Here is a 22,143-nt window from a genome sequence, read left to right as displayed (position 1 = left end):
TACAGCACGCTTCATAGTGCAGTGGTTCACAAAGCTGGGTCCGGGGCCCCCAGTGGTCCTTGAGGGGGATACAGGGGGACTCCAGAAAAAAGGGGAATAATTAATACAATCCATAAGTAACACAATGACAGAATCTATGACTATTTTGGTCATGGGTTTCAAACACTTAATGTAATAAAACATCTAAAAGCCAAACTCTTATGAGATGGTGTCTGTCAGTTTGAGAACCACTTTGATAACACTTAAAAAAGAGATAAATGACAGAAGGTTCACATGAAGGGTGACAACATCTGCAGGATCATTTTTATTTTATTTTATTTTTATACTAAAAGAGTTTATTTTCAAAGTCAGCATCAGCAGTCAACTGGTACATTTAGCCTATACTCTGACATCATTTAAAACTGATGAGGGACCTCATCACACGCAGGAGACAGACAATCTTGTGAGGTATCATTCATCTCTCCCTGCACACGACGCTAAAATCCATCCTGCAGAGTCTCTGATTAAAAAGGAGAGCTGAAGCAACTCCTGACTGATTTGTCAAAGAATAGTAGTTTAACCTCATTAGTAGACTGTGGGTAAATTCAATACAACCAGTGTTATTTATATAGAACTGTTGCATTTAAATTATAATCATGTATTTTGTTGTTTTCACACAAGTTAGTGGCCAATGGTAATACTGGTTAGAAACATGGTATTAATGACCTGCGTGTCCTATCGCCGGTGGTACATAATAATACAATTATCCGTACTCATTCATGAGAGAAAACATTTTTTTGCATAATAAAGAACTTGATAAAGATTTATTTTAACCCTTTCTTTGAAAGTTGTAGTCTTTGTTAAATGACTAAAATGTCTCTTCAGTTACTCCATGACAGAATTGAACCCTGTGTAAAGTAATACTTAGGCTTATAAGGTAACATTCACCCTCATGTCCCTTTCCCCCTTAACAGCAGAAACGTGTGCAAAATTTCCATCCAAGGGGAACTTCAAATCAAGCAGTCAAATTTGGTTGACGAACCAGTCCATGACATCATGTTGAGAGGATTTTTTAAAAACAAACAAAAAAACTCATTCTTTTCCACATGGCTTAAAAAGTCTACAGAGATCAGAGAGTATCTTTGTAAAAACCCTCCTTGGTTGATGTAGTGGTAGTACAGTGGTTGGGTTTCTGTCTTCTTGGCAGGAGCAGAGAATAAGTCCAGCTCCCACTTCTATGGCTTGTTTCCAATATACGTGGTTGTTACAGTTGATATACAGTCAGACATGTGGTAGCAGGGAGGGCGGGGGGAGGGATGCATGAGGCACTCAGCGTTATTTAAAAGGTGTAGTGAGAGTTTTACTAGTATTAAATACAAAGATTAACATCATTGATTGATTTACTTTTCTTTTTTTTTTAGAAATGGAGGTCAAACAGACTTGTGACATGAATACCCATGTCTGCTCCACTGTGCAGACACAAGTAGTGACAAAACATTTCCAGTTCCTCAAAAGGTAAAAGATGCTAGAGCAATGACATCTTTTCTAGATCAAACAACAGCATGACCAGATTTTTTTTGTTCGTGTCAAGAAATTCTTTGCTGCTTCACTACAAGTGAGGCAGAGCTTAAATGTTTCAGATATACCATAAAAACCAGAAGGTGTCTCTCGGGTGACTGCAGTGTCTTTAAGTGGGGGAGAAATGGAAAGAAGTCGACAGGATTCTCCTCGAAATGGGACATAATGTAATCAACACCTCCTTCATGGAGGCTGAACACAAGACATTGATTTGTCTTCCATTTAGAAAAGATGCATTATGTTCAGCAAAACATTTTAAGACCCATCCAATATCAGCTGAAAGTTGCTTGGATAATGGAGTCCAAACTTAGTATATTAACAACGCATCGCTTGGTTTCACTCGAGTGAGTCAACCCATGTGTCTAATGGCTTGCATTGCATCTGTATTGCTTTCCAGTTCACTTAAAACAGGAGTGTTAGATCCAAGAATGATTCTGTTAAGCCTGAGAAACAGAGATCTAGCCACTGTGTATCTGTATTTCATCAAGTTAAATACATAACATATTGGATTTTGGGAGTGGCCAAAGAGAGATGCTAAAAATTAGATTGTGATGCAAAAACAGCATCCCCTTTGATGTGAGGGAGTGGGCTGCAGTAGAGCATCTAGTTTTAAAAAGAGACAAAAGGAGAGTTTGTACGTTCCTCTTATGTTTTGTTGATGCCCTTCAGACATGGCAGTCCAAGTACACATAGGCTCCTGCTGTGCAGATTGTCCATTTGCAACTGCGTTAGGAGAGCTCAAAGCCTGTGTTCATACTGATAGCATAGCGCAGCTTGTCACGCAAGATGCTCTTCTTGCTGTAGTTGGGCAGCTTGAGCAAGTTGAAGCACGTAGATGAAGTGGGAAGTCGACCGCCAGGCTCCTTCTTGCGGATAGTGAAAAAGCCCCTGAGGACACTGCCAAGGGTGTCTCCAGTGTCCTAGTAACAAGAGATGGAAAATTAAAACAGATCATCAGTGTGAGCAAAACACACAGGAGGCGTCTGCACACACAAACATGTACGCAGCATCAGTTTTCTCCCCTTTATATTCTTACCTGATCATCTGAAACTTCCACACAACGGATGGAGAAAGGTGGTTTGAGGTAGGCGAAACCTAGAAGAGGAGGCCTTGAGCAGCTGGTAACAAACTGCAGAGGAACATGAAAAAGAATAAAAGATGGTTAAAGATGGTTAGAAATCACAAGTTTTGGGGAGTGAGAGCAACACATGTGAGAAAGCTTACTTTAAGGAACATAGCCCTCTCCTCAGCATTGAAGTCACTGGACAAGATGTCCCACAGCCAGATGATGACACGATGGCTGCTGTGAAAACCTCCATAGTAGACTGTGTGTTTCCTGAGAAAAAGAGAGAGAGAGGCAACAATAATGAGCATCTTAAAGACAGTGAAATTTCCTGAAAATGTCACCAAACCATTTTAGAAACAGTATTTTAAATGCCAAAAATCAGTTTTAGAGACATGATAGAAGATGTTGCACATACTTGAGGTCATCTAAGTCAATCTCAGCATTGTCTCCTGAGACAAGACGCTGGACCTCAGGTGTGGAAAACATGTGCAACCACTCTGGGTTGATGATGCTGCGGAAGCCCCGGATGAAGGCTGCGGTCTGCTCCTTAATCTGTGTGTGCATCCGGAAGTGAGCCATGAGGTGGATGTAGCTGATCCTGCAGGGATTAGTGGAGACAAGGTCACAGGATGATTTAAGATACAATCAACAACTACCCTTTTTTGTTTTGGATACTGGATATAAATTTACATACTTGTTTTCATTAGTGACAGGCATGGTCTTCCCTCCAGGTATCAACTCATGACAGACTAGCTGTAAGGGAACAAAGAAAGTAGTTTAAAATTGCAGAGACATTTCAAGCACTGCATCATATTTTCCATGTTTTCCATCCTTACCTGCCCCATAACATCTTCATCATAGGATAATGTCAGTCCTAGATCCCCTACATCGCCATCATATCGCTGAAAAACAAATATAAAAACATCTATGAGATATCAGAAATTGAGCTGCAACGAGAGAAAAATAAGATGAAACAGTCCAAGGTTAATTTTTGGCAACCTTAATGGAAGTGAGGTTTTTGTAAAACTCAGAGTCCAGCGAGGGCAGCTCATCTATGGAGCTGTAGAAAGTGCTGTGGTGGTGACCCAAAACTTGACTGAGGAAGAAGGAGGCAAAAGGAACGTCCACAACAATGCCCTGAACACACAGACGTCACAAAGACAAGAGATTTCCTTTAACACTGTGAAAAGAGTGAGAGCTACCATTGAGAGCATTTCTTCAAAAAATGCGAACAATACCTCATATATAGCTTTCCCGAGCATCTTCCCCACAAACTCAAAAAGCTGCAAATGGTTCTCATGGATGTAGGATGTAGGTGAAGGATACAGCCTTTCATTTCCACTTGTAGTCTGTTGAAAATACAAATATGACACACAAAGTATTGTCAGTGTAAACAGCGAGGGTGTGGCAGTTTTTAAAAAATAGCACACCATCATCCTGATTTACCTTGAACAGGTTGAGAGCAGGATTGAACACTTTCTTAATGATCTCCTCCAGAAACTCTTTAAAGACACCATCCTGATCAATACCGGCCTCGTCCACTCCCAGGTCGTTGACAAACTTCACACGAATGACGCCTTTTATAGAATTCACTGGTAAGCGCCGCAGCTGGTCATATCCATCCTTAAAAAAAGAGGGAGAAACAAGCATTATTGTAGAACAACTCACAAAGTATACATTAATATTTTACTATCATAAATAAAAAAATCCACCTGGGCATTTGTCTCCTTACCTCTAACATCCGTGAGCGACGAATGGTAATATGGGTGACGTGTGGCGAGGCAGAGCTCGTTTCTACCAATCCTAGATTCTCTTTTTCCTTAGTGACAATGTTCCTGAACAGCAGCACCCTCTGAAATGAGCAGGAAAATACTTGTACGACTGAAAATAAAAGTAATTTGGCGGTTTCGATGAAAGGATTCTTAGCTCACGTTTTTATGTGGAATGACATGCGGGATGTACTGCAGTAACAGCTGGGCTCTTCTCTTGCCTTTCTCCAGTTCTTGAAACAACAAGCTGGGCTTCAAGTCCCTGAACACAACAACAGGAAGATTTAAAGGAGAGTTTTACTAATTCATTACAAACACAGTCAGAGAGCTGATATATTTAGGATAACAACAACTACTCAGTGTTTGGATTTACTTGCGTAACCAGTGGTCATCAGGGGTGAATTTTCGCCTGCAGTCCCGTTCGTAAAGCACCATCAGCCAGCCATGAACGCTGTGGAATAACTCCAGTTTCTCTCCCTTTGCATTTTCTATCAGACACAAATATTTACAAAATGAAATGGGACACAATACAATTTCTGTGACATGCAGGGCAAAAACATTTGTGTATTATGAGTTCAGTGCTGTCACACTCACCTAAGATGCCATCCCATACCATTTTGAACACAAATGTGTTCAGGAACGAGGAGATAGTGAGGAGCTCCTCTATTTTGAAAGACGTCTGCTCTTCATACACTTCGATGTCATCCAGAATTCTGCAATACATCAACAGTGTGTCGTGAGAAAGTGCCGCTGCTGCATGCACATTGTATAACTTCTGCACAACACGTTAAAAAAGCGCTGCAGTTACGTGATGAGGTGCCGTGAACAGTCACAGAAGAGCATGAGCATAGCCAGGAGCTGTTTGGACTCTTCTGTGTCGTTGTTGAGACACTCCATGAAAAGTTTGAGGCCTCCCTGAGGACCGAGCTCACAGATAAAGGCCCACAGCTTGGGCAGGAGGTCATCCAGATGTGTCAGACCTGCAGACAAATGAGAACATATAGCATCAAACTCCATTGTGAATTTTCCAGGATTTGTTTCCAGCATATGTTTACACGAGACTGGCAGACTTTGGCACTGACCGGTCAGTATCTGGAGTCGTATTTGTGTCAGTGTAGACAGAGCGCTCTGGTAGAGCACACAGATGCTGCACACCTTCTGAACCTCAGCTGAGTCAACTCGCTTTCCCCCAACTGGCTTTAAGATGTTACGAACAGAAGCAGACTTCTGAAACGCTCGCTTAAAGAGGTCTGTCAAAACCCAAACACAAAGTTTTATTGTTTCAGGTAAAGAGCTGTTTAGGAACCTTCGACAATTTTACAGATTTTTAATGTAACACATTATATTCATTCATTAAATAGAGGAAAGGGTTTATTACTCACTTTTAACTGGTAGATTGTTTTGGGATGTGCTGGGTTGTGGGGGTGAGGGAGTCGGCTCCTGACTCTCCAGCTTTTTAGAGAGGACGTCACTGAAGAGCGTCCGAATGATGGAAACACCCCACAGGTATTGAAGTTGTTTAGTGACCAGCGGCATGGATTCATTCAGACTACAGAGCAAGAGGAGAAATGGGGGAGATAAAGTCAGACAAAGGCAAATTGAGAAACTGCACTATGCTACAACTGTAAATGTATTTACTTGTCCAGACAGGATACACTAATGGGCTTTAAAAAGCATAAAACACAAAGAAAACGTAATATACAGTTTACACCGGTGATGTGTTTCATGTTCTTAATAAGTGTTTTATGAGTGTGCTCTGAGAATTAACAACAAGGGCTCCCACATTTCCTCTGCTATTATATGTTACATTTTCAGGGGGAATCCATTCAAGTAAAACACATCTCTTTCACTCACCCATAGTCTACAGTCTGAGAGAACCAGCCCAGGACAGGGTGCCAGTGGGTGAGGTTGGACTTCTTTTGGGATACATATCTCTGGCAGTAGGACAGCATGTCAGTCAGGTCCTTTACAAAATGATTGGCCTCCTCTTCTAGGACTTTCTCATTGAGGTAGCCCAATTGAATCAGGTTACCTTAAACACACAAGAAAGACGGAAGACACAATGACTCACTCGGCCATGCAAACCTGCATCGGCACTATTAGAGTATCCTCGTATTCATGTAAAATACTATACCAAGTAAGCACAGTGTGTGGCTTCCCTCAAGACACACACAGATATCTAAACACTGCTCCTCACGACTGAGAAACAGAATAAACTTCCGGAGCAGGCCATGAGTCTGAATCGATGCCATACACTGTCCAAAACAAAGCAGATGTTAAAATTCAGTCTCTAAAACTTCAAAGCAAAATATGTAACTGTGCTTAAATAACAAGTTGTACTTGACTGAGTTTTTACCTCTGGAGTAAGCACGTTGAGGTGGGATACAACTGCTGGGACTGACATGATGTGAATGAGGAATGATCTTAGCAGGTTATCAGAGAAGTGAGCAGCAAGGACTGGCCTGAGAAACATATTAGACTGAGTTAAAGGGATGGTGAATGAGCAAATATAAATATACAGTTTAGAACAATACCAGTATAACTGATATAATTCATTTTGTTTCAGACAGAAGTTAACTGCAATCACCTTAAAGACAAAGTGAAGATAGCTGTTAGAGTGCCTTTGGAGAGAGACGGTTTAGAACGAGCCAAGCCATTGGTCAGCAAGATCTAAACAAAAATGAGAAACAATGTTCAGTTTTAATAACATCTGGCAGCGAAGAAGAAAATAGGTGTCACCATAAATTATTACATCTACAGTCCAGAAAGTATGAGTTGTAACACAGAACCTGCAGTATGGAATAGAATCCCTTTTGATTGAGATGACCCATGATATTTTCACAAATCCTCATCAAAGCAGGTCTGAGAGCTTCTCCTAAAATAGAAAATAACAAGGCAAAAATGTTGTGCTTTTCTTTGCAAAAATTGTGTGCTGCAAAAACAAAAGATTTGTATACAATAACAACCTCCGCTTGGCCAGAGACTCACCCTTCCCTCTGACTATCCGCCATGTGGATGTGTCTGTGAAAGTCACCAGCATGGTGAGGTACAGCGTTACCAATTTGTTGTCCTGAAGGATGTCAGGCTGAAAATCATCAGATAGACGGTGATATGTACAATTTAGCTAACGCAATGAAAATCAGGACACATTTTCCTAGCTTCAAATCAATACTGACCTTTAAATTTTTCAGTAACTGACAGCAGGTCCACAGCACATCTTTTATCTGTTTGAGCCAGGGAATGGTGAGGTCTTTGGAGAGAGCCAAAGACACGTACCAGACCTGAGAGCCACATGTGAGGACAGTCACTGAGACACAGATCACACACTAAAAAATATTTGATATGTTAGAGGGCATAAATATATGTACTCACTTTGGGCTCATTTTCAACCTCCATGCTGGCAAGAATAGCCCGACAGAGCTTCTCAAACCTCTGTGTGATATACAAAATGAAAGTCACTTGAGTCTGACAGCCCAAGAAAAGTTCTTTACATCATCTCCAATGAGAGAAAGTAGGAAAAACGATTTAATTGTACTATTTCTCAACTAATAAATGTGCAAAACTGGTGACTCACCATCTTATCCTCCTTGCAATAGATGAACAGTAATTTCCGAGCAATTTTGAAAATTGAAAGGGCATTTCTTTTTGACGTCCCAGTTTCAGAGGCTTGAAAATATTCATCGACCTCTTTCCTGGTGAGTGACAGAAAGAAAACATTTAGCCACAGTTACAGAATCATAAAACTGAGTTGTTAAGTGATCTAAAGCCCTTTGCAAAAATCAAAAGTGACTAGAGATTGTGCAAGGGGGGAAAAAAAGAACTGGAGACCACCTTATTTGTTTCTGGAGTCTGCAGCGACAGAGAAATCTCCTGACCAGGGCTTGGATGTTGATTGCTGCTCTCTCCTTCTCCTTCTGCCCCCTCCTCTCCTCCCTGGCCTGCCTGGCTTTGTCCAGGAACTCTGATTTGGAGCTTTGAGTTACACTAAACATTGTGCACCCTAGGAAAAGAAGAATTTAAACCACTTTTCTGAATATAAACATTTTGACAGGGTTCAAATTAGAGCAATTATGTTGGACTTTATGAGAGATCATTGCAATGATAACACAGCAATTTACCTGCGATATTCCTCGAGTGAAAGATTTAGTCTGGGCCTGGAGGCTCGCTTGACGCTATACCTCCGCAGTCATTTCTTCAGGGTAAAGACTAACTTGCCATCTCTGTGTATCAGCGGGCGATCACAATAAAGATGGAGCTGGGGTAGTTAGCACACAGGGCTAGTTCACCGCAACTCGGCTGAAAACTGTCTCGGGAAGGATCTTCTCACGTTGATTCAGCGACATGTATCATCATTGCGGGGTTAGGTTTGATCCTCTGCCAATGACAGCCTCAAAAACAGGGGGAACATACCGTTTGGAAATGTAAACAATGAGAGCAGATCCGCACACAGACTGCAGCCATTAATCCCCTGTGTCGCATTCAATGAGTCCGGGTAGTGTTTGTCTTCCTGAAGAAATCGTCATAAGAAAATATTTGCCGTTAGAATTTCTCTACTATCCTAAAAAAACATCTATGATCGGGTTATAAAGGAAACAACTTTGTGTATGTGGTGGTGGATTGTGCTTTCGTCCTGTGTGTTGGGTGGGTGGAGGGGAGGGGGCTGTTATCGCTGTTACTCCTCCAGCAGCGGAAATGTACAGGCTAAAGGCTAATGTAATTAAAGCTATTTTCTACAATATGTTGATCAAACGCAGACTCGCAGAGAGTGGGGTGGATATTGTTGCTTTATTGATACATATGCCCAATTTCGTTGACTTCCAACACTCACCTTTCAACATTTAAACAAAATAATGTTTACTGTCCCTTTAAAGGAAAATGACGTAATCTTTATAAGTGCGCAGCAGTGGCACCGGAAGGAAGTGGGTGTTAGCTGACGGGCGTTAGCAAGCTACAACTACGAAGTCTGCTGCGTTTTCTATGGTGAGTATGTTTATGTTTTATTAAAGGCTTATTACTAACACTTACTATCGTTATGTAGAGAAAGATGGTCCAATAGTTAATGTCATAATATGTTCATCCTTTGTCTGATGTATGATAATATAAGTCACTTTAGTAAATGCTAACCAGATAGTTAGCCTTTCCAGCTAAAATCAAATTACCAGCTACTTTATTGGATTGAGGGATCAAGTTCAACCTTTCATCTTAAACGGAGAAAAGAACAGTGACTATAGTGATCAGTCGTATACGTTTAATATGTCTCGTTAACAGCTATTTGGAAAAGGATGCCGTGTGGCACTGTATGTGAATTTAACTAATTTATCGCTGTAAATGATTATATCGAGATAATGTGAAAAGAAAATACTCAGAGAATCAAATCATTCACACTTAAAACTGAACAAAAAGTAAAAGATAGCCAACGACTAAAATATTCAATGAAACAAATGAGTGATGAACCTGAACAGACAGAGTAGACGATTTTTAGTTTCTCATGTTTTCAGGTTTTGTGTCTTATTACATGTATTAACATGTAACAGATTAATTATATGTATATATTTATATTTATTAAAACAGTTGCGGAAGAAGTCTTCTGTTTCTTTACAGAGGTACCAATACAGCAATGAAAAAGGACTCATCAACAATTTAAAGTCCTACTTAAGTATAAGTACATAAGTAATTATAGAAAAAAGTACTTAAAATATTAAGTAAAATACTTGTTTCATCCCTCTGACTCATATAGTGTTATACATGACATCATTAGGTTATTAATACTGAAGCATCAGTGTTAGAGCAGCATGTTACTGTTGTAGCTGCTGGAGGTTAAGCTAGTTTACACTACTTTATATACAGTTAGTTAGTCCAATAGTTTAGCTAGTTTAGTCCAATAGTTCACAACCTAAGGGTTGGGCCTCTCCAAAGGGTCACCAGATGAATCTAAGGGGGTGTTAAATGATTAATGGGAGAGGAAAGAAGAAAATAAAAATTCTGATACACAAATCTGTTTTCAGTTTTTGGAATGTTTCTCCATTTTCCTTGATTTTTGGAAATATTGGTTCCTTAGAACATTTATTGAACTGAAAGCATGTGAGAAGTTCAGAGGGAAAAATCACTATTTGGTGGAGCTGTTAACAACCCATAGACATCTGAAATGTGACCCTGACTACGCACTGCTTTTTGTAAGATGTCAAAAGACAAAACCGTTGGAAACCACTGTTTACTCTTTAACAGTGTTTTGTCCAATAAACAGATTCAAATCCTAATTTAATAGCTTGTTATATTACCCGTTGTGTCCAATATTCATCTGAAAAGGCTGTTAAATAGTGGATTATAGAGTACAATATAAGCGGCATGAAATGGAAGTAGTAAAGTAAAGTACAAATACCTCAAAGTTTTCTTAACAATTTTAATAATTGATTAACTGTTCTTTTCATTAAGTAAAAAAGCCTTAAAGTCACTAGATCCATCTTCTCTTCTGTCACAGGAAGAGATGTCAGGAGAGAGTGTTGTGAGCTCGGCAGTGCCGGCAGCTTCAACCCGGACCACATCCTTCAAGGGTTCCAGTCCCAGCTCTAAATACGTCAAGTTAAATGTGGGCGGGGCTCTGTACTACACTACAATGCAGACACTAACCAAACAGGACACGATGCTCAAAGCCATGTTCAGTGGCAGGATGGAAGTCCTTACAGACAGTGAAGGTAAGCTGCTGATGAAAACTTTTGTCCTCACCTTTCCTGTACTAGCTGTGAGTGTCAGTTATCACTAACTAATGAATGTAAATGTCTGTAGGCTGGATTTTGATTGATCGCTGTGGGAAACATTTTGGAACAATCCTGAACTACCTTAGAGATGGCGCAGTGCCGCTGCCAGACAGCCGACGAGAAACAGAGGAGCTGCTTGCTGAGGCCAAGTATTACCTTGTCCAAGGCCTAGCTGATGAATGCACCGCTGCCTTGCAGGTACTATCATCATCATAATCAAAGGGCTGTCGAAAAGGCAGATTATATAGAAAGGATATATCTACCATATCATCAGTTGTTAAATTAACTTTACATAACTATTACCACGTCAGATTTCTTTATATATGTTTAAATAAATTCAGAAATAATTGAAGCATTTCACCTCCAAGTACATCAGATTTTTTTGTTTTTTGTTTTTTTGTTTTGAGGTTTCATTATTTTTCTTTCTTTTTTTTTTACTTAAAAAATCTTTTTATCTTTTACATTTTGAATATTTAAACAATTATTGGATAGGAAAATCCAATGGACAAAAGTATGGGTAAAATCAGATACAGTTTATTGTTCTTTTTGAACTACTATGACTATAATAAAGTCTGTGGGAAAATAAACTGCTCCTTTTACCGTTTTTGGTTGACAGTTGGTAACAAAAACAATGAGCCCTTACTCATTGAAGGGGTGAGAGTTGCACGTTCCGTATCATCTTTACTCCTGTGTTCTACCAGGTGGCATCCTCTCTCTTATACATGTTTTAGTTGTTTTAGGTGAAATTTTTTTAATGGGGAAAAAACTCCTTTGTCCTTCAGAACAAAGAGACGTATGAACCCCTTTGTAAAGTGCCTCTGATGACATCGTCTAAGGAAGAGCAGAAGCTTATTGCAACCTCAAATAAGGTTTGTTATGTTTTTTAACATGTTACATTTCAGTGTTCAATATCAAGAGAAATTTGGAGATTTTTCTTTTTATCTTAAAAATCTGTTATCCTCACAGCCTACTGTCAAGCTGCTGTATAACAGAAGCAACAATAAGTATTCGTATACCAGGTAAGTCCTTTTTAATCAGCGGCTACCATGTCAATTTACACATGGAACAAAATGTGGTGAAATCATACTAGTTGTCTTAATAAATTACCTTCCTGTTTGTCTCCTTCAGCAATTCTGATGACAACATGCTGAAAAATATAGAGCTGTTTGACAAGCTCTCTCTGCGGTTCAACGGCCGTGTACTGTTCATCAAAGATGTGATTGGAGACGAGATCTGTTGTTGGTCATTTTATGGCCAGGGGCGTAAAATCGCTGAAGTATGCTGCACCTCCATTGTTTATGCCACTGAAAAGAAGCAGACAAAGGTAAATATGACTCCACTGTACAGAGTTCTTTCCTGATGTATAAACATGCATGTAGAGCTATATTGTTAAAATGTCTCTTAATATCTTGTGAACCGTTCTACTAGGTGGAGTTCCCTGAGGCAAGGATCTATGAGGAGACCCTGAACATCCTCCTTTATGAGTCCCACGATGGGAGGGGTCCAGACAATGCCCTGCTGGAGGCAACAGGGGGCGCTGCAGGAAGATCCCATCATCTGGATGAGGATGAGGAGCGAGAACGAATTGAACGAGTTCGTAGGATTCATATCAAACGCCCCGATGACCGCACACACCACCACCAGTGACCTTTCTCCCTCGACCCGTCAGCCTGTGTCTCTGACCCCAGACAGTCTTTGCACCACGCTTGTGCCTTACGATACCCAGCGCCTCTCCGTCTCACTTCCACTCTTACTTTACCAGCTTTCTCCAGGAGACTACTATGAGACGAGTGTCATACAACAGTGTGTAGTGGTGAAGTGATTTTGTGTGTTTTGTGTGTGCACTTGTCATCTCTGTTGTGAGGTATGACAGGCTGTAGTGTTTTGTTCAATATTTGTTTGTCTTATTAACTTCTACCACTGTTTTCTGCTGGTGTGCAGGAGCCTATAATCATGGATGTTTGCGCTCAGCAGTGCAGGTGACCGCAGTCTAATCTGAGTGTGTGAAGAAGAAAAGAATATTGTCTGTATGAGTTTGTCGTTTGCAGTCCTAACTACATCACATTCAGGAGAGCAAGAGTTATACGACCTAAGCAGCTAAAAATTCCTGTATATAATTTTTGTTTCTCCTTACTGTGGCTCTGATGGGTCCATTGTTAGGTTATCAGTGGATGAACCAGATGTTATACACGGTTGGGCCACACAGTGGCACTGTTTTATTCTTAGAAGATGCTACCAAGGCTATTGTGAAGCCGGCAAATAATAGAACTTAAACTTTTTTTAAATTTAACCATTTTTGATACACTTCACAGGTGGTTGCAACATTTCAAAGTAGTGCTTCTGCCTTATTTAGTTTTAACATTTATTCAGTTTCCCTTCACTCCACAAAATAATCATTATCAATGGAGAGAACTTGAGCTGTGACCTGAGGTGTTAAATGTACTCGGGTGATTGAATGATGCCGAGGTTGAAGTGAAAGACTGTAACTGGAGATCTCCCCTGGCAGGAAGGGAATCCTGTCTACAAGCTTTTAACAGGGAGAGAAATTAGACCTGTCCTTCATCGCTACATTCATCAAAGAATGTACTGTTTGCACACAATAGGTTTGAGTTGATACGTCTAACAATCACAGTATTTGTAGGTCTGTTGTACAGAAGTGAACATATATGTATGTTTTATATTTATACATACTTTATCACAAATAAATTTCTACAAACACTTCCCTTCTGTTTTTATTTCATGTATTGTAATTGTCATTTAACTTTACAATATTATGAAACATATGGCTTCTTTGTTCAGAAATCAGATTTACACTTTCTTTGAAGCAGTTTAAGCAACATTTGATGTGTTTATATGTTGGAACAGCTTTTTTTAATCAGGTTTTGCCATTTACTGTAGCAGGAAACAGCAGATATATGTAGAATGGTAAAACTTTACAATTGGATTTTTAATATATTCTGATGGAACATCATATTTGATCATTGACTAGTTAGTACAGATGAAAAAAGTAACTGTGCAACAATAGCTCATTAATTCTTGCTAGAGAGCCCTTTGTGTCTAGTCAGGTGTGGATCCTGTGGCTATGTTGATCCTCCACTTAGGGGTCCCCTGATGAAATATGCAGGTGCTTCTTGAGTGTCTTCTCAACCCCACACGTTACCGCGTCCGAGCCCGAGTGGCAACCTGCAGCGACACAACAGTTTGATTCATCTTGTATCACATGGTCTGCTGACACATTTGAGATTATAGTATCAAATAGCACGTCATTAAGTGCACTCTTCATCATAACAGCACTCAACTCACCACCATGAGGTGTCCATTCTTGGCCTTGTATACCATTGGCTCCTGGCCATTGCTGAAATCTACAGCACTCTCTTTCCCTGCCAGGATTTCAATCTTGATGCTAAGAATTGATGGAAACATACAGTTTTTTAGATCAGAGGACATATTTTAAGTCTACAGTTCTTCCTCAGTCGCAGACTCACCTGCCCTGAACCACTTTGATCATATTCTGTTTGTTCGCAATGATGCTGAGTTTAGTCAAAAACTCAAACAGGTGGTCACACTGCATCACCAGATCACCCTGAAACAACCACAGAATGGATAAAACCAGTTAAATAGAACTATTTTAAAAAATGACATTTCACATTTGGATGAACTCGTGCCCTTTTCTATTATTACACAAAGAAACATGTAGCTGAAAAGAGTGTAAATGAGCTTTTTGGTTTAATTTGACAATTCACTCAATATTTTCTTTACAGTGATTCTACCAAACTAATTAATTAAAGGTTTAATTTGTTCCACCACAAAACCTTTCCTACAGTAATATTAGTCTGATAATGTATATCCATGTACCTTCTGTTTAGGGTCTTCACATGTTATGTGGAACACAATGATCCCATCTGTCAAGTTACTGACCGAAATACCTGAAATGATTAAAATGACAGACACTTTTAGCTCAACATCAAAACATCCATGACGGCAGGTGAAGTACCACACTGTGCTGACCCTTTAGCGAGGTGTACAACACTCTCTGTTTGATCTTGGCTTCCTCTATCAGGTAGGCAGCTGTCTGGGTGAGGATGAGCTGTCGTGGCCTCGGTTTGAAACCATTCCTGTTATATTTAATCACTGGGACGCTGTACTGCAGAAACACAGCATATAACACAGTGAGTTGTTAAATGTGATGCTGATTTCCTCAATGTCTATAATGAGACTTTATTACCTTGATCTGCTCATTGCGAATCAGCTGCAGGACCCTCATGTTTATGTCTTGTTCACCTAAATATATTAAACAGTGTAAAACAGGTTGTACAAAAGAAATCAGGAGTGTGTGTGTGAATGTATCTATTGCTCACTGATTCTGGTGTCCACAAAAGGTTGAGCGACACTTTGTGGATAGCTTTCCTTTTTCCCCTTGAAGATGGAGCTGGTAACAAACTTCAGTTGAAGCTGAAAGAAGCAAAAAAGGAAATGTGAAGACGGCCAAACCAAAAAAAGAAAATGTGATGATAAACTCTCATATAATGTGTTTGACGTATGTTACCTGTGCTTTCCTCTGGGGTGTGATTCCTCTCACATATTTCCGCACCATGAGACGGTAGTAAAGCTTACGCAATAACTCTGATGTCTGGGGAAGAACAAAAACCATGAGATTATATTTTCATTTTAACTGCTGTGCAATGAAATCAATAGATCTTACTTCTGTCAGCACATGTGGTGGAGATTGCCAGGTGGTTTTGTCCAAAACACTTTTTGGAAGATTGCCTTTAAGCCTGTTCAGGTAATTCTGTCTCACAAAGACCAGATACTCTGAGTTATCTGCACTTTTTGCTTGTCCTCTGGTCATATAGCCTTTGATAAATCTGAAATGAGTTGTAAAATATTATATCAGTAAGAGTTAACAGTGACACTGAGAGAAGCTCAGTAATGACGAATATGATGTTCCTCCTCTGTCTTACTTCTTGATTACTTTCACAGCCCAGGCTCTCCTTTCTCTCTCCTTCCTAGCCTGCACTCCTCTCCAGCAGGTTTCAATCTTAGTGGCTGTGGGTGTCAAAAATATCATAGAAGTGGTGTAATTTTTCTTTTTCTACCCCCCAAAAAGCACTGATCTACATTATACCATGAATTATAACATTTACCAGCTTCTTTCTGTTTTCTGAATTCTCCCTTCGCCTTGTATCCTTTGTATTTGGCCTGGAGTCTTGTTGCTGAAATTCCAACAGATACTGTTAAATCACTGTGCAATTAGTAATGTCTAAAAAAAAAAAAAAGATTACAGTAGATTTGCACTCACCCAGTTCATGTTTACATTTCTCATAAGCATCTTCTGTGGCATAAAGTGTCCTCGGATGACGGATGAATATTTTGGTGCTACATAACAAAAATTAAAGTAAAAAGGTGCCCCCAGCTTATAGTGGATTTGCTCAGTTGAAAGTAGGAAGACCTGTCCTCACCGTCCCATTTTGTACTCATCTGGAAAGTAGCCCAGATGTTGAACCAGGACTTCAACTCCATCAGCAGGCCCTCCTCTCCAGTGTGGCCAGGTGGCTGGGCACAGGGGTTTATATCTGTAAGATGCAGCAAACAATTCCCTCAGCATGTTTTAAAAAGGAGCCCTTCAACAGAGATTTTTAATTCAAATGGTTAAGCATAAAGTTTAAGCTCTTTGGCCCGTCACACCTCTTTAAAAAGACCTCATATTTGCGCCTGTAGGCAAAACCAGCACGTCTGACTCTAAGGTGCTCCATCAGGCCCAGGTACTTCACCTGGTGCCTGATCAGTGCTTCATCAAATTGCCCTGTGTGTGTGCGAGAGAGACAATGAAAGATCATTTAGTGAAATTCAAACATCTTCACCCTGTTAACAAAACACCCTTCTATTTGTTAAAGTACCTGGCTGCTTGGACTCATTGGATTTAAGACAGCGTATGTACCAGGCCTCTTTAGTCATGAGGATCTCTGTCAGCTTCAGCAGGCTGCTCTTAAACTGGGTGGCCACCTACAGACACAACTTGAGAGTCATAATCCCCAATAGTTCACCTGTCAGATACATATGGCTTAATGATGAGACCGCCACCAACAGGAGGAAACTTGACTTTATCTCAGTGGCCAAAGAAAAGAAGGATCTGACACTAATGATTTATAACTCTGAGCCGTAATAAGTACTGCTGATAATTTGTAACATCCGATTTTGTTGGTGATTCAGTTGAAGAATATGAACAGGATAAACATGAAACACTCACTGTTTCTGGTCGTCGTCTGCTGTCAGGATCCACGAAGGAGAAACACTCTCTGACTATGGCATTTTTAGACTGACACATCAGCTATGAGAGGGTGGGATAAAACAAGTTAATGCTTAACCTCGTTGTGGTGTGTCTATTTAATTGTATTGTTTTTATGTGAAGCACTTTGAATTACTTCCACTGTATGAATTGTGCTACATAAATACATTTTTAATGGTTGTTTTTTCTTTTATCATCAGTGTCATTAGTGTCATTGGTGCTGTCTCTGCTATGGCAAGTTAAAATGTGGAAAAAAAGAAAAATAAAATAAAGAAAGAAGATAATGCTATCAAGGCTATCAAGAACATTTATGGAAACCAAGTTTGAGGAAAAACTGATTAACAGGAAGTCGGCGTTGTAAATAATTATGGTAATAACTGAAAGAGTCCTCTATACAGTACCATTCCTTATCTTTCTAATGTAAAGTGTGTATTTGTAGACTTACATCTTTCAAGTTTCTATATATCAGGTCATTATTTTTGTCCAGAAAACCTAGCGAGAGAAAAAACAAAGAAACATCAGGAAGCTGTTTGTCAGTTAAAAACGACCATGTTTAGATGTTTAAGGGGCCGAGTAACAGAGCCTGAGATTGTGGTTTCTTTTACCAACAACACAGTAGGTGACCTCCCCAGCGTAATGCAGCAGGCGAAAATCTCCCCTCTCCAGAGTCTTACGTGTCATTTTGTCAGCCAGTTTGTGCCTGCAGTCAAAGAGGTGGAGAGAGACAGAGGGATGAAGAGTGAGAGGCTTTATGGACGGACCCTAATCCTCCATCTCTATTGGCCCACTGTCGGCTCACCCAAAAGCCTCCAGTCAGCAAGTGTCTGTGAATGGAGTTATATTCAGAGCTTTGAATTGCAACATATTACTGAGATGGAGTTTGTATTTAATTGAAACAGCTGGTTAATTACCTGTGCTGTTCCAAAACACTAATGATGTTAACATTTCAAAATTATTGGAAAATGCAGATGTGAAAGTGTTGCCATTGCCATATCTGGCCTGACTTTTAACTTCTAAACCTACTAAACATCTTTTTAAAGAGAGCTTCAACACCTCCCTACTTATGACGTATTCTGAAAGTGTGTGTACAGCTCACGTGACAAAGTGAGGGTGATTTCCCATCTTGTCTTCCAGTCTCTCGAGGAAGGTTAGATCTGTGGTTTCTCCTGGCCTAAGACACTCCTCATCCTGAACGATAATCATCAGCACATGATAATATTTTGGTTGTTCATTTCATAAACTTCTTACCTAACTTTAATACGTATTTCAGCAAGTACACACCAGTATTGATATGATTCCTCTGTGTTTCTCCTCAACAAGGTCACAGATTATCTTGTTGTTGAAGAACTGCACAGGCTCCCACTGGAGAAAAACGTGATGAAACAGACTGTGAATGAGGCTATATTCTACGCCAATCAGTGTAAACGCACTATAGCTTTTTGTTTCAGGTTGAGAGGATTACCTCAATATCCTCCGCTTCATACTCTTCCTGCTCGGCCTTAAGTGTCAGCTGGATAAAAAGCTGCTGCAGTTTCTCATTGCAGTAGTTTATACAGAACTGCTCAAAACTAAGGATGGAAAAAGGGGATCGGAACAACAACAACTGAAGCTCAGTAACAATAATTAAAAAGTTTTCCCAAATAGTATCAAGGAAAACTTCAGCAGTGCTACAATGAAAGAAATAGCAAAGATTAGACTGCCCACCTGTTTACATAAAAAACCTCAAAACCATAAATGTCCAAAAGCCCTATCACAGTCTTCCTTGAATGATCCTGGCAGAAAAAAACAGATGACAATTTAAAATCCTTACACAGTCACTCTTATCGCCTGATATCTGTCATTTTGTCACACAGTCTCCTTCTCACCGTGTTCTCCATGGACTCATTGATCCTTTTGACCAGCCAGGTGAAGGTGAAACCATACATGGCTTTGGCCAGGGCGTCTCTGGCATAGATGGCGTGATCAATTGTGAATGGGGTGAGGACCTTTGCAGTGAGACAAAATGATAGTTACATGGCATGTTTGAATAGAAAAACAACTTAAGAGCATTTAAAAATGCTTGCACCTGATCTTTCTTGGCTTCAATCTTTCTGTATGTTAGTCCCTTTTGTAGACTGGGAGCATCAACCCCTAGCAGCTGCAAGGAAAAATAGCATTAATATGTTTGTTCTTTGACTTCCTGTAATAATACTGAATATCTGAAGAACTCTATAGATTATTTTCTTACATTTGAGACCCAGCGCAACTCTGCATTGTTGTTCAGGGCGGCATGGCCTTTACTGTCAGAGTCAAACCGGACATTTCCTAAGTGGAGAACGCTTGCAATGATCCCAAACAAGTGCTGCACAGAATAAACATCTGTCAGCAAAAGCAGCAGACGAGAGTGAATGCTTTCAATCAAAGTATCAGCAACAACATCCAACTTACATTAGTGTTGATTTCATCAATGTTGATGACTTGCAGAGCATTTTTGACAGTCTTCCAGTCATTTTTGTCATTAATGTAAGGCACGATGGCACACTCTCCCTGTCGGAGAGAGTAAACAAAGTGACAGATTGTAAGTGAAAGCTGTTGAGAAATAAATATAATTCCTAACACACTTACTGAGTTGCACAGACTTGCGTTAGATAGTTGTAATGCTGGCTGTCTCTCTCCAAGCCCAACTGACGCAGCAGATCTTCCTCTCCTCCTTCCACCAGCTGGTAGAAAATGTGGAAGTTTCTCTCCCCGTGATTCTGATGCACAACCCTCGATTTCTCCAACAGGTAGTTCAGGATATGTCCTCCAACAGCATCCCCCTATGGGCAGCATGATCCTAAAGACAACAGCTCTACAACTTGTAGAAAGAACATAGCCTATGGTCCACTAGCCAGAATTTAAAAATCTTCTTAGGATAAAATATGTCTTCTTGAAAGTTATTTTTTAGGCGTAAAAAAAAAAGAAGGTATTTATTGCTGTAATTTCTTTTGATTTTTTCTTTATTTCTTTCATGTCAAGTTTGTAAATGTGTCCTTATTTTTTAACACTGAGGAATTAAAATTGTTGCAGGGAAGATTTAGCCCTTTTTATGCATTATTTTTTCACTTTTTTTATATATTCCCTTTACTGTTTTCTAAAGCAAAAACTAAAGATTAAAAGATTTTAAGAGCACGTCTATGAATATGGCCCCTAATGCTTACCTCACTGTTAAATTGAATGTCCATATACTTCCCAAATCGACTCGAGTTGTCATTTTTCAGTGTTTTGGCATTCCCAAAAGCCTTCAGGGAAACACAACCACATCATACAGAATAATTCATTTGAGCATGACCTGGTTTTTGTTATGTCATTACAATCATAAAACATTAAGTAACCATCATACCTCTAGAACAGGGTTTGACATGAGCATTTTGTCCCTGACAGTGTTAAGTAGAGTGGTGCTTGGACAGCTGACGGCGTAATACTGCAGAATCTTCTTGGAGGCCTCTGTCTTCCCTGCTCCGCTCTCACCAGAGATGAGGATGAAGTGATTGTTTAACTCTGACAGCATGGTGTGGTAGGTGTTGTCTGCCAAGGCGTAGCTGTAGAGGTGCACAACATTTCATAGGTGAACCTAAAAACATTGGACTGACTCACCCAAAGTTACTATCAGGACTTTTTCAGTGTCAAAGTCAGGTGTGTGTGTGTGTGTGTGTGTGTGTGTGTTAGTGTGTGTGTGTGTGTTAGTGTGTGTGTGTGTGTGTGTGTGTGTGTGTGTGTGTGTGTGTGTGTGTGTGTGTGTGTGTGTGTGTGTGTGTGTGTGTGTGTGTGTGTGTGTGTGTGTGCTCTCGCAGATAATTTACTCACATGTGTGGTGGAAGCTCAAAAAAGTTGACACCCATGTATAGATCCATCTGTTTCTTATTGTAGATATCCAGCTCTTTATAGGGGTTGACAGACACTATCAAAGTGCCAATGTAGGTCTAAAACAGTGAGTTAAAACACATCACATTCATTGGAAAGGAGCACACACATTAATGGCAGGGTTCAAATTGCCAGACTCACATAGATGAGATCCTTGCTGAAGCGTTTCTTGAGGTTGCTGATGAAGGCCGGCTCTGTGGTTTCATCCAGGAGGACAAAGTCCTGAATTCCAACCCGGTCCCTGGCTGTCAGAGCGCCCTCCATGTCCAGCTGACCCTGTGCAAAAGCCAACCAACCACAATAAAGGAAATACTTAAAAGTATCAAGAGCAGTGGGAAAACTCCCATAAGGTTAAGTTATACCAAACTCCAGGAGCTCTACAGCATAATCAAGATATATCTATATTTCGAAATCATATTACACAATAAGTAGTACTTTGCAGTCAAAAACAGAAATTATAAAACAATTGCATTTTATTCAAGTTCAACTTTTGACGAGGCGAAATCTGCCAAAAATAACAATGACAAGTGTAACACATGATGCATGTATAACAATGATATTCAAACTTCTCAGCCATGTATTTTAACACATGCGGCTGGATGAATGAATGTTTGAATAAATGGCTCCATTGGGGTGGAAGGAGCTGAAAAAAGCACCAAAAAAAGCACAAACATGGTCCCTGTTAATTCTATTGAAATAAGAGGTCTAGAGGTCCTCTGTGGCTTTGAAGCAAAGCTCTGTGATTGTGCAGACTAACAGACAGAAGCTAATGATCGCTACACAGCACACAGGGACCTTGGCTGGCAGCCCATAGTTCACTAGAGGCTG

The 22,143-nt window shown here is 40.0% G+C and overlaps 3 protein-coding genes across 4 annotated transcripts; 1 reads left to right on the top strand and 2 right to left on the bottom strand.

Annotated features, from left to right (window-relative positions):
- Positions 1 to 103: 103 nt before the first annotated feature.
- On the bottom strand, positions 104 to 9,003 carry ube3b (ubiquitin protein ligase E3B). Its single transcript, XM_062417229.1, has 27 exons — positions 8,511 to 9,003; positions 8,224 to 8,392; positions 7,967 to 8,084; positions 7,765 to 7,824; positions 7,569 to 7,673; positions 7,381 to 7,477; positions 7,182 to 7,267; positions 6,980 to 7,062; positions 6,749 to 6,854; positions 6,527 to 6,647; positions 6,247 to 6,424; positions 5,775 to 5,941; positions 5,475 to 5,642; positions 5,201 to 5,372; positions 4,987 to 5,105; positions 4,766 to 4,880; positions 4,555 to 4,654; positions 4,356 to 4,475; positions 4,070 to 4,246; positions 3,862 to 3,972; positions 3,623 to 3,760; positions 3,460 to 3,525; positions 3,318 to 3,376; positions 3,039 to 3,221; positions 2,782 to 2,893; positions 2,594 to 2,686; positions 104 to 2,477 (listed from the first exon to the last, which is right to left on the bottom strand). Exons 2-27 carry the CDS (start codon positions 8,382 to 8,384, stop codon positions 2,286 to 2,288), a joined length of 3,207 nt encoding a protein of 1,068 aa, XP_062273213.1. The 5' UTR covers positions 8,385 to 8,392; positions 8,511 to 9,003; the 3' UTR covers positions 104 to 2,285.
- A 243-nt stretch (positions 9,004 to 9,246) lies between these two features.
- Positions 9,247 to 13,867, top strand: kctd10 (potassium channel tetramerization domain containing 10). 2 transcript variants are annotated; one of them, XM_062417230.1, is made up of 7 exons: positions 9,247 to 9,372; positions 10,871 to 11,084; positions 11,176 to 11,345; positions 11,930 to 12,016; positions 12,114 to 12,166; positions 12,276 to 12,471; positions 12,576 to 13,867. In XM_062417230.1, exons 1-7 carry the CDS (start codon positions 9,370 to 9,372, stop codon positions 12,792 to 12,794), a joined length of 942 nt encoding a protein of 313 aa, XP_062273214.1. In that variant the 5' UTR covers positions 9,247 to 9,369; the 3' UTR covers positions 12,795 to 13,867. The 2 variants fall into 2 exon arrangements, with proteins under 2 accessions (XP_062273214.1, XP_062273216.1); XM_062417232.1 differs by having other exon boundaries at positions 9,343 to 9,372; positions 10,875 to 11,084.
- Positions 13,868 to 14,184: 317 nt separating this feature from the next.
- On the bottom strand, positions 14,185 to 21,591 carry myo1ha (myosin IHa). Its single transcript, XM_062416762.1, has 31 exons — positions 21,457 to 21,591; positions 21,259 to 21,374; positions 20,795 to 20,993; positions 20,613 to 20,693; positions 20,052 to 20,231; positions 19,861 to 19,959; positions 19,661 to 19,774; positions 19,499 to 19,570; positions 19,299 to 19,418; positions 19,138 to 19,205; positions 18,896 to 19,001; positions 18,715 to 18,795; positions 18,530 to 18,621; positions 18,039 to 18,133; positions 17,879 to 17,925; positions 17,395 to 17,475; positions 17,045 to 17,150; positions 16,833 to 16,950; positions 16,607 to 16,720; positions 16,447 to 16,523; positions 16,292 to 16,360; positions 16,109 to 16,193; positions 15,850 to 16,012; positions 15,694 to 15,777; positions 15,506 to 15,599; positions 15,373 to 15,428; positions 15,156 to 15,291; positions 15,003 to 15,073; positions 14,633 to 14,730; positions 14,451 to 14,550; positions 14,185 to 14,330 (listed from the first exon to the last, which is right to left on the bottom strand). Exons 1-31 carry the CDS (start codon positions 21,577 to 21,579, stop codon positions 14,304 to 14,306), a joined length of 3,072 nt encoding a protein of 1,023 aa, XP_062272746.1. The 5' UTR covers positions 21,580 to 21,591; the 3' UTR covers positions 14,185 to 14,303.
- Between the last annotated feature and the right edge of the window lie 552 nt (positions 21,592 to 22,143).

This window comes from Scomber scombrus, chromosome 4 (genome assembly GCF_963691925.1).
Source record: "Scomber scombrus chromosome 4, fScoSco1.1, whole genome shotgun sequence".
NCBI classification, from domain to species: Eukaryota; Metazoa; Chordata; class Actinopteri; order Scombriformes; family Scombridae; genus Scomber; species Scomber scombrus.
The sequence above is the reverse complement of the archived record's forward strand: the minus strand, read 5'-3'. Positions and strand labels throughout refer to the sequence as shown.

Bases quoted from the DNA above. Each gene is read 5' to 3' on its own strand.
- ube3b (XM_062417229.1), bottom strand. From the start codon at position 8,384: ATGTTTAGTGTAACTCAAAGCTCCAAATCAGAGTTCCTGGACAAAGCC. The intron at 3,761-3,861 runs GTATTGTTCGCA...CTGTGTGTTCAG, and splicing joins TCGGGAAAGCTATATATGAG to GGCATTGTTGTGGACGTTCC. The intron at 2,478-2,593 runs GTAAGAATATAA...TCTTGTTACTAG, and splicing joins TGGAAGTTTCAGATGATCAG to GACACTGGAGACACCCTTGG.
- kctd10 (XM_062417230.1), top strand. The intron at 11,346-11,929 runs GTACTATCATCA...TTTGTCCTTCAG, and splicing joins AATGCACCGCTGCCTTGCAG to AACAAAGAGACGTATGAACC. The intron at 12,472-12,575 runs GTAAATATGACT...CCGTTCTACTAG, and splicing joins CTGAAAAGAAGCAGACAAAG to GTGGAGTTCCCTGAGGCAAG.
- myo1ha (XM_062416762.1), bottom strand. From the start codon at position 21,579: ATGGAGGGCGCTCTGACAGCCAGGGACCGGGTTGGAATTCAGGACTTT. The intron at 16,361-16,446 runs GTGAGTGCAAAT...TTGGAATTTCAG, and splicing joins GAAATGTAAACATGAACTGG to CAACAAGACTCCAGGCCAAA. The intron at 15,778-15,849 runs GTAAGATCTATT...GTTCTTCCCCAG, and splicing joins CACCACATGTGCTGACAGAA to ACATCAGAGTTATTGCGTAA.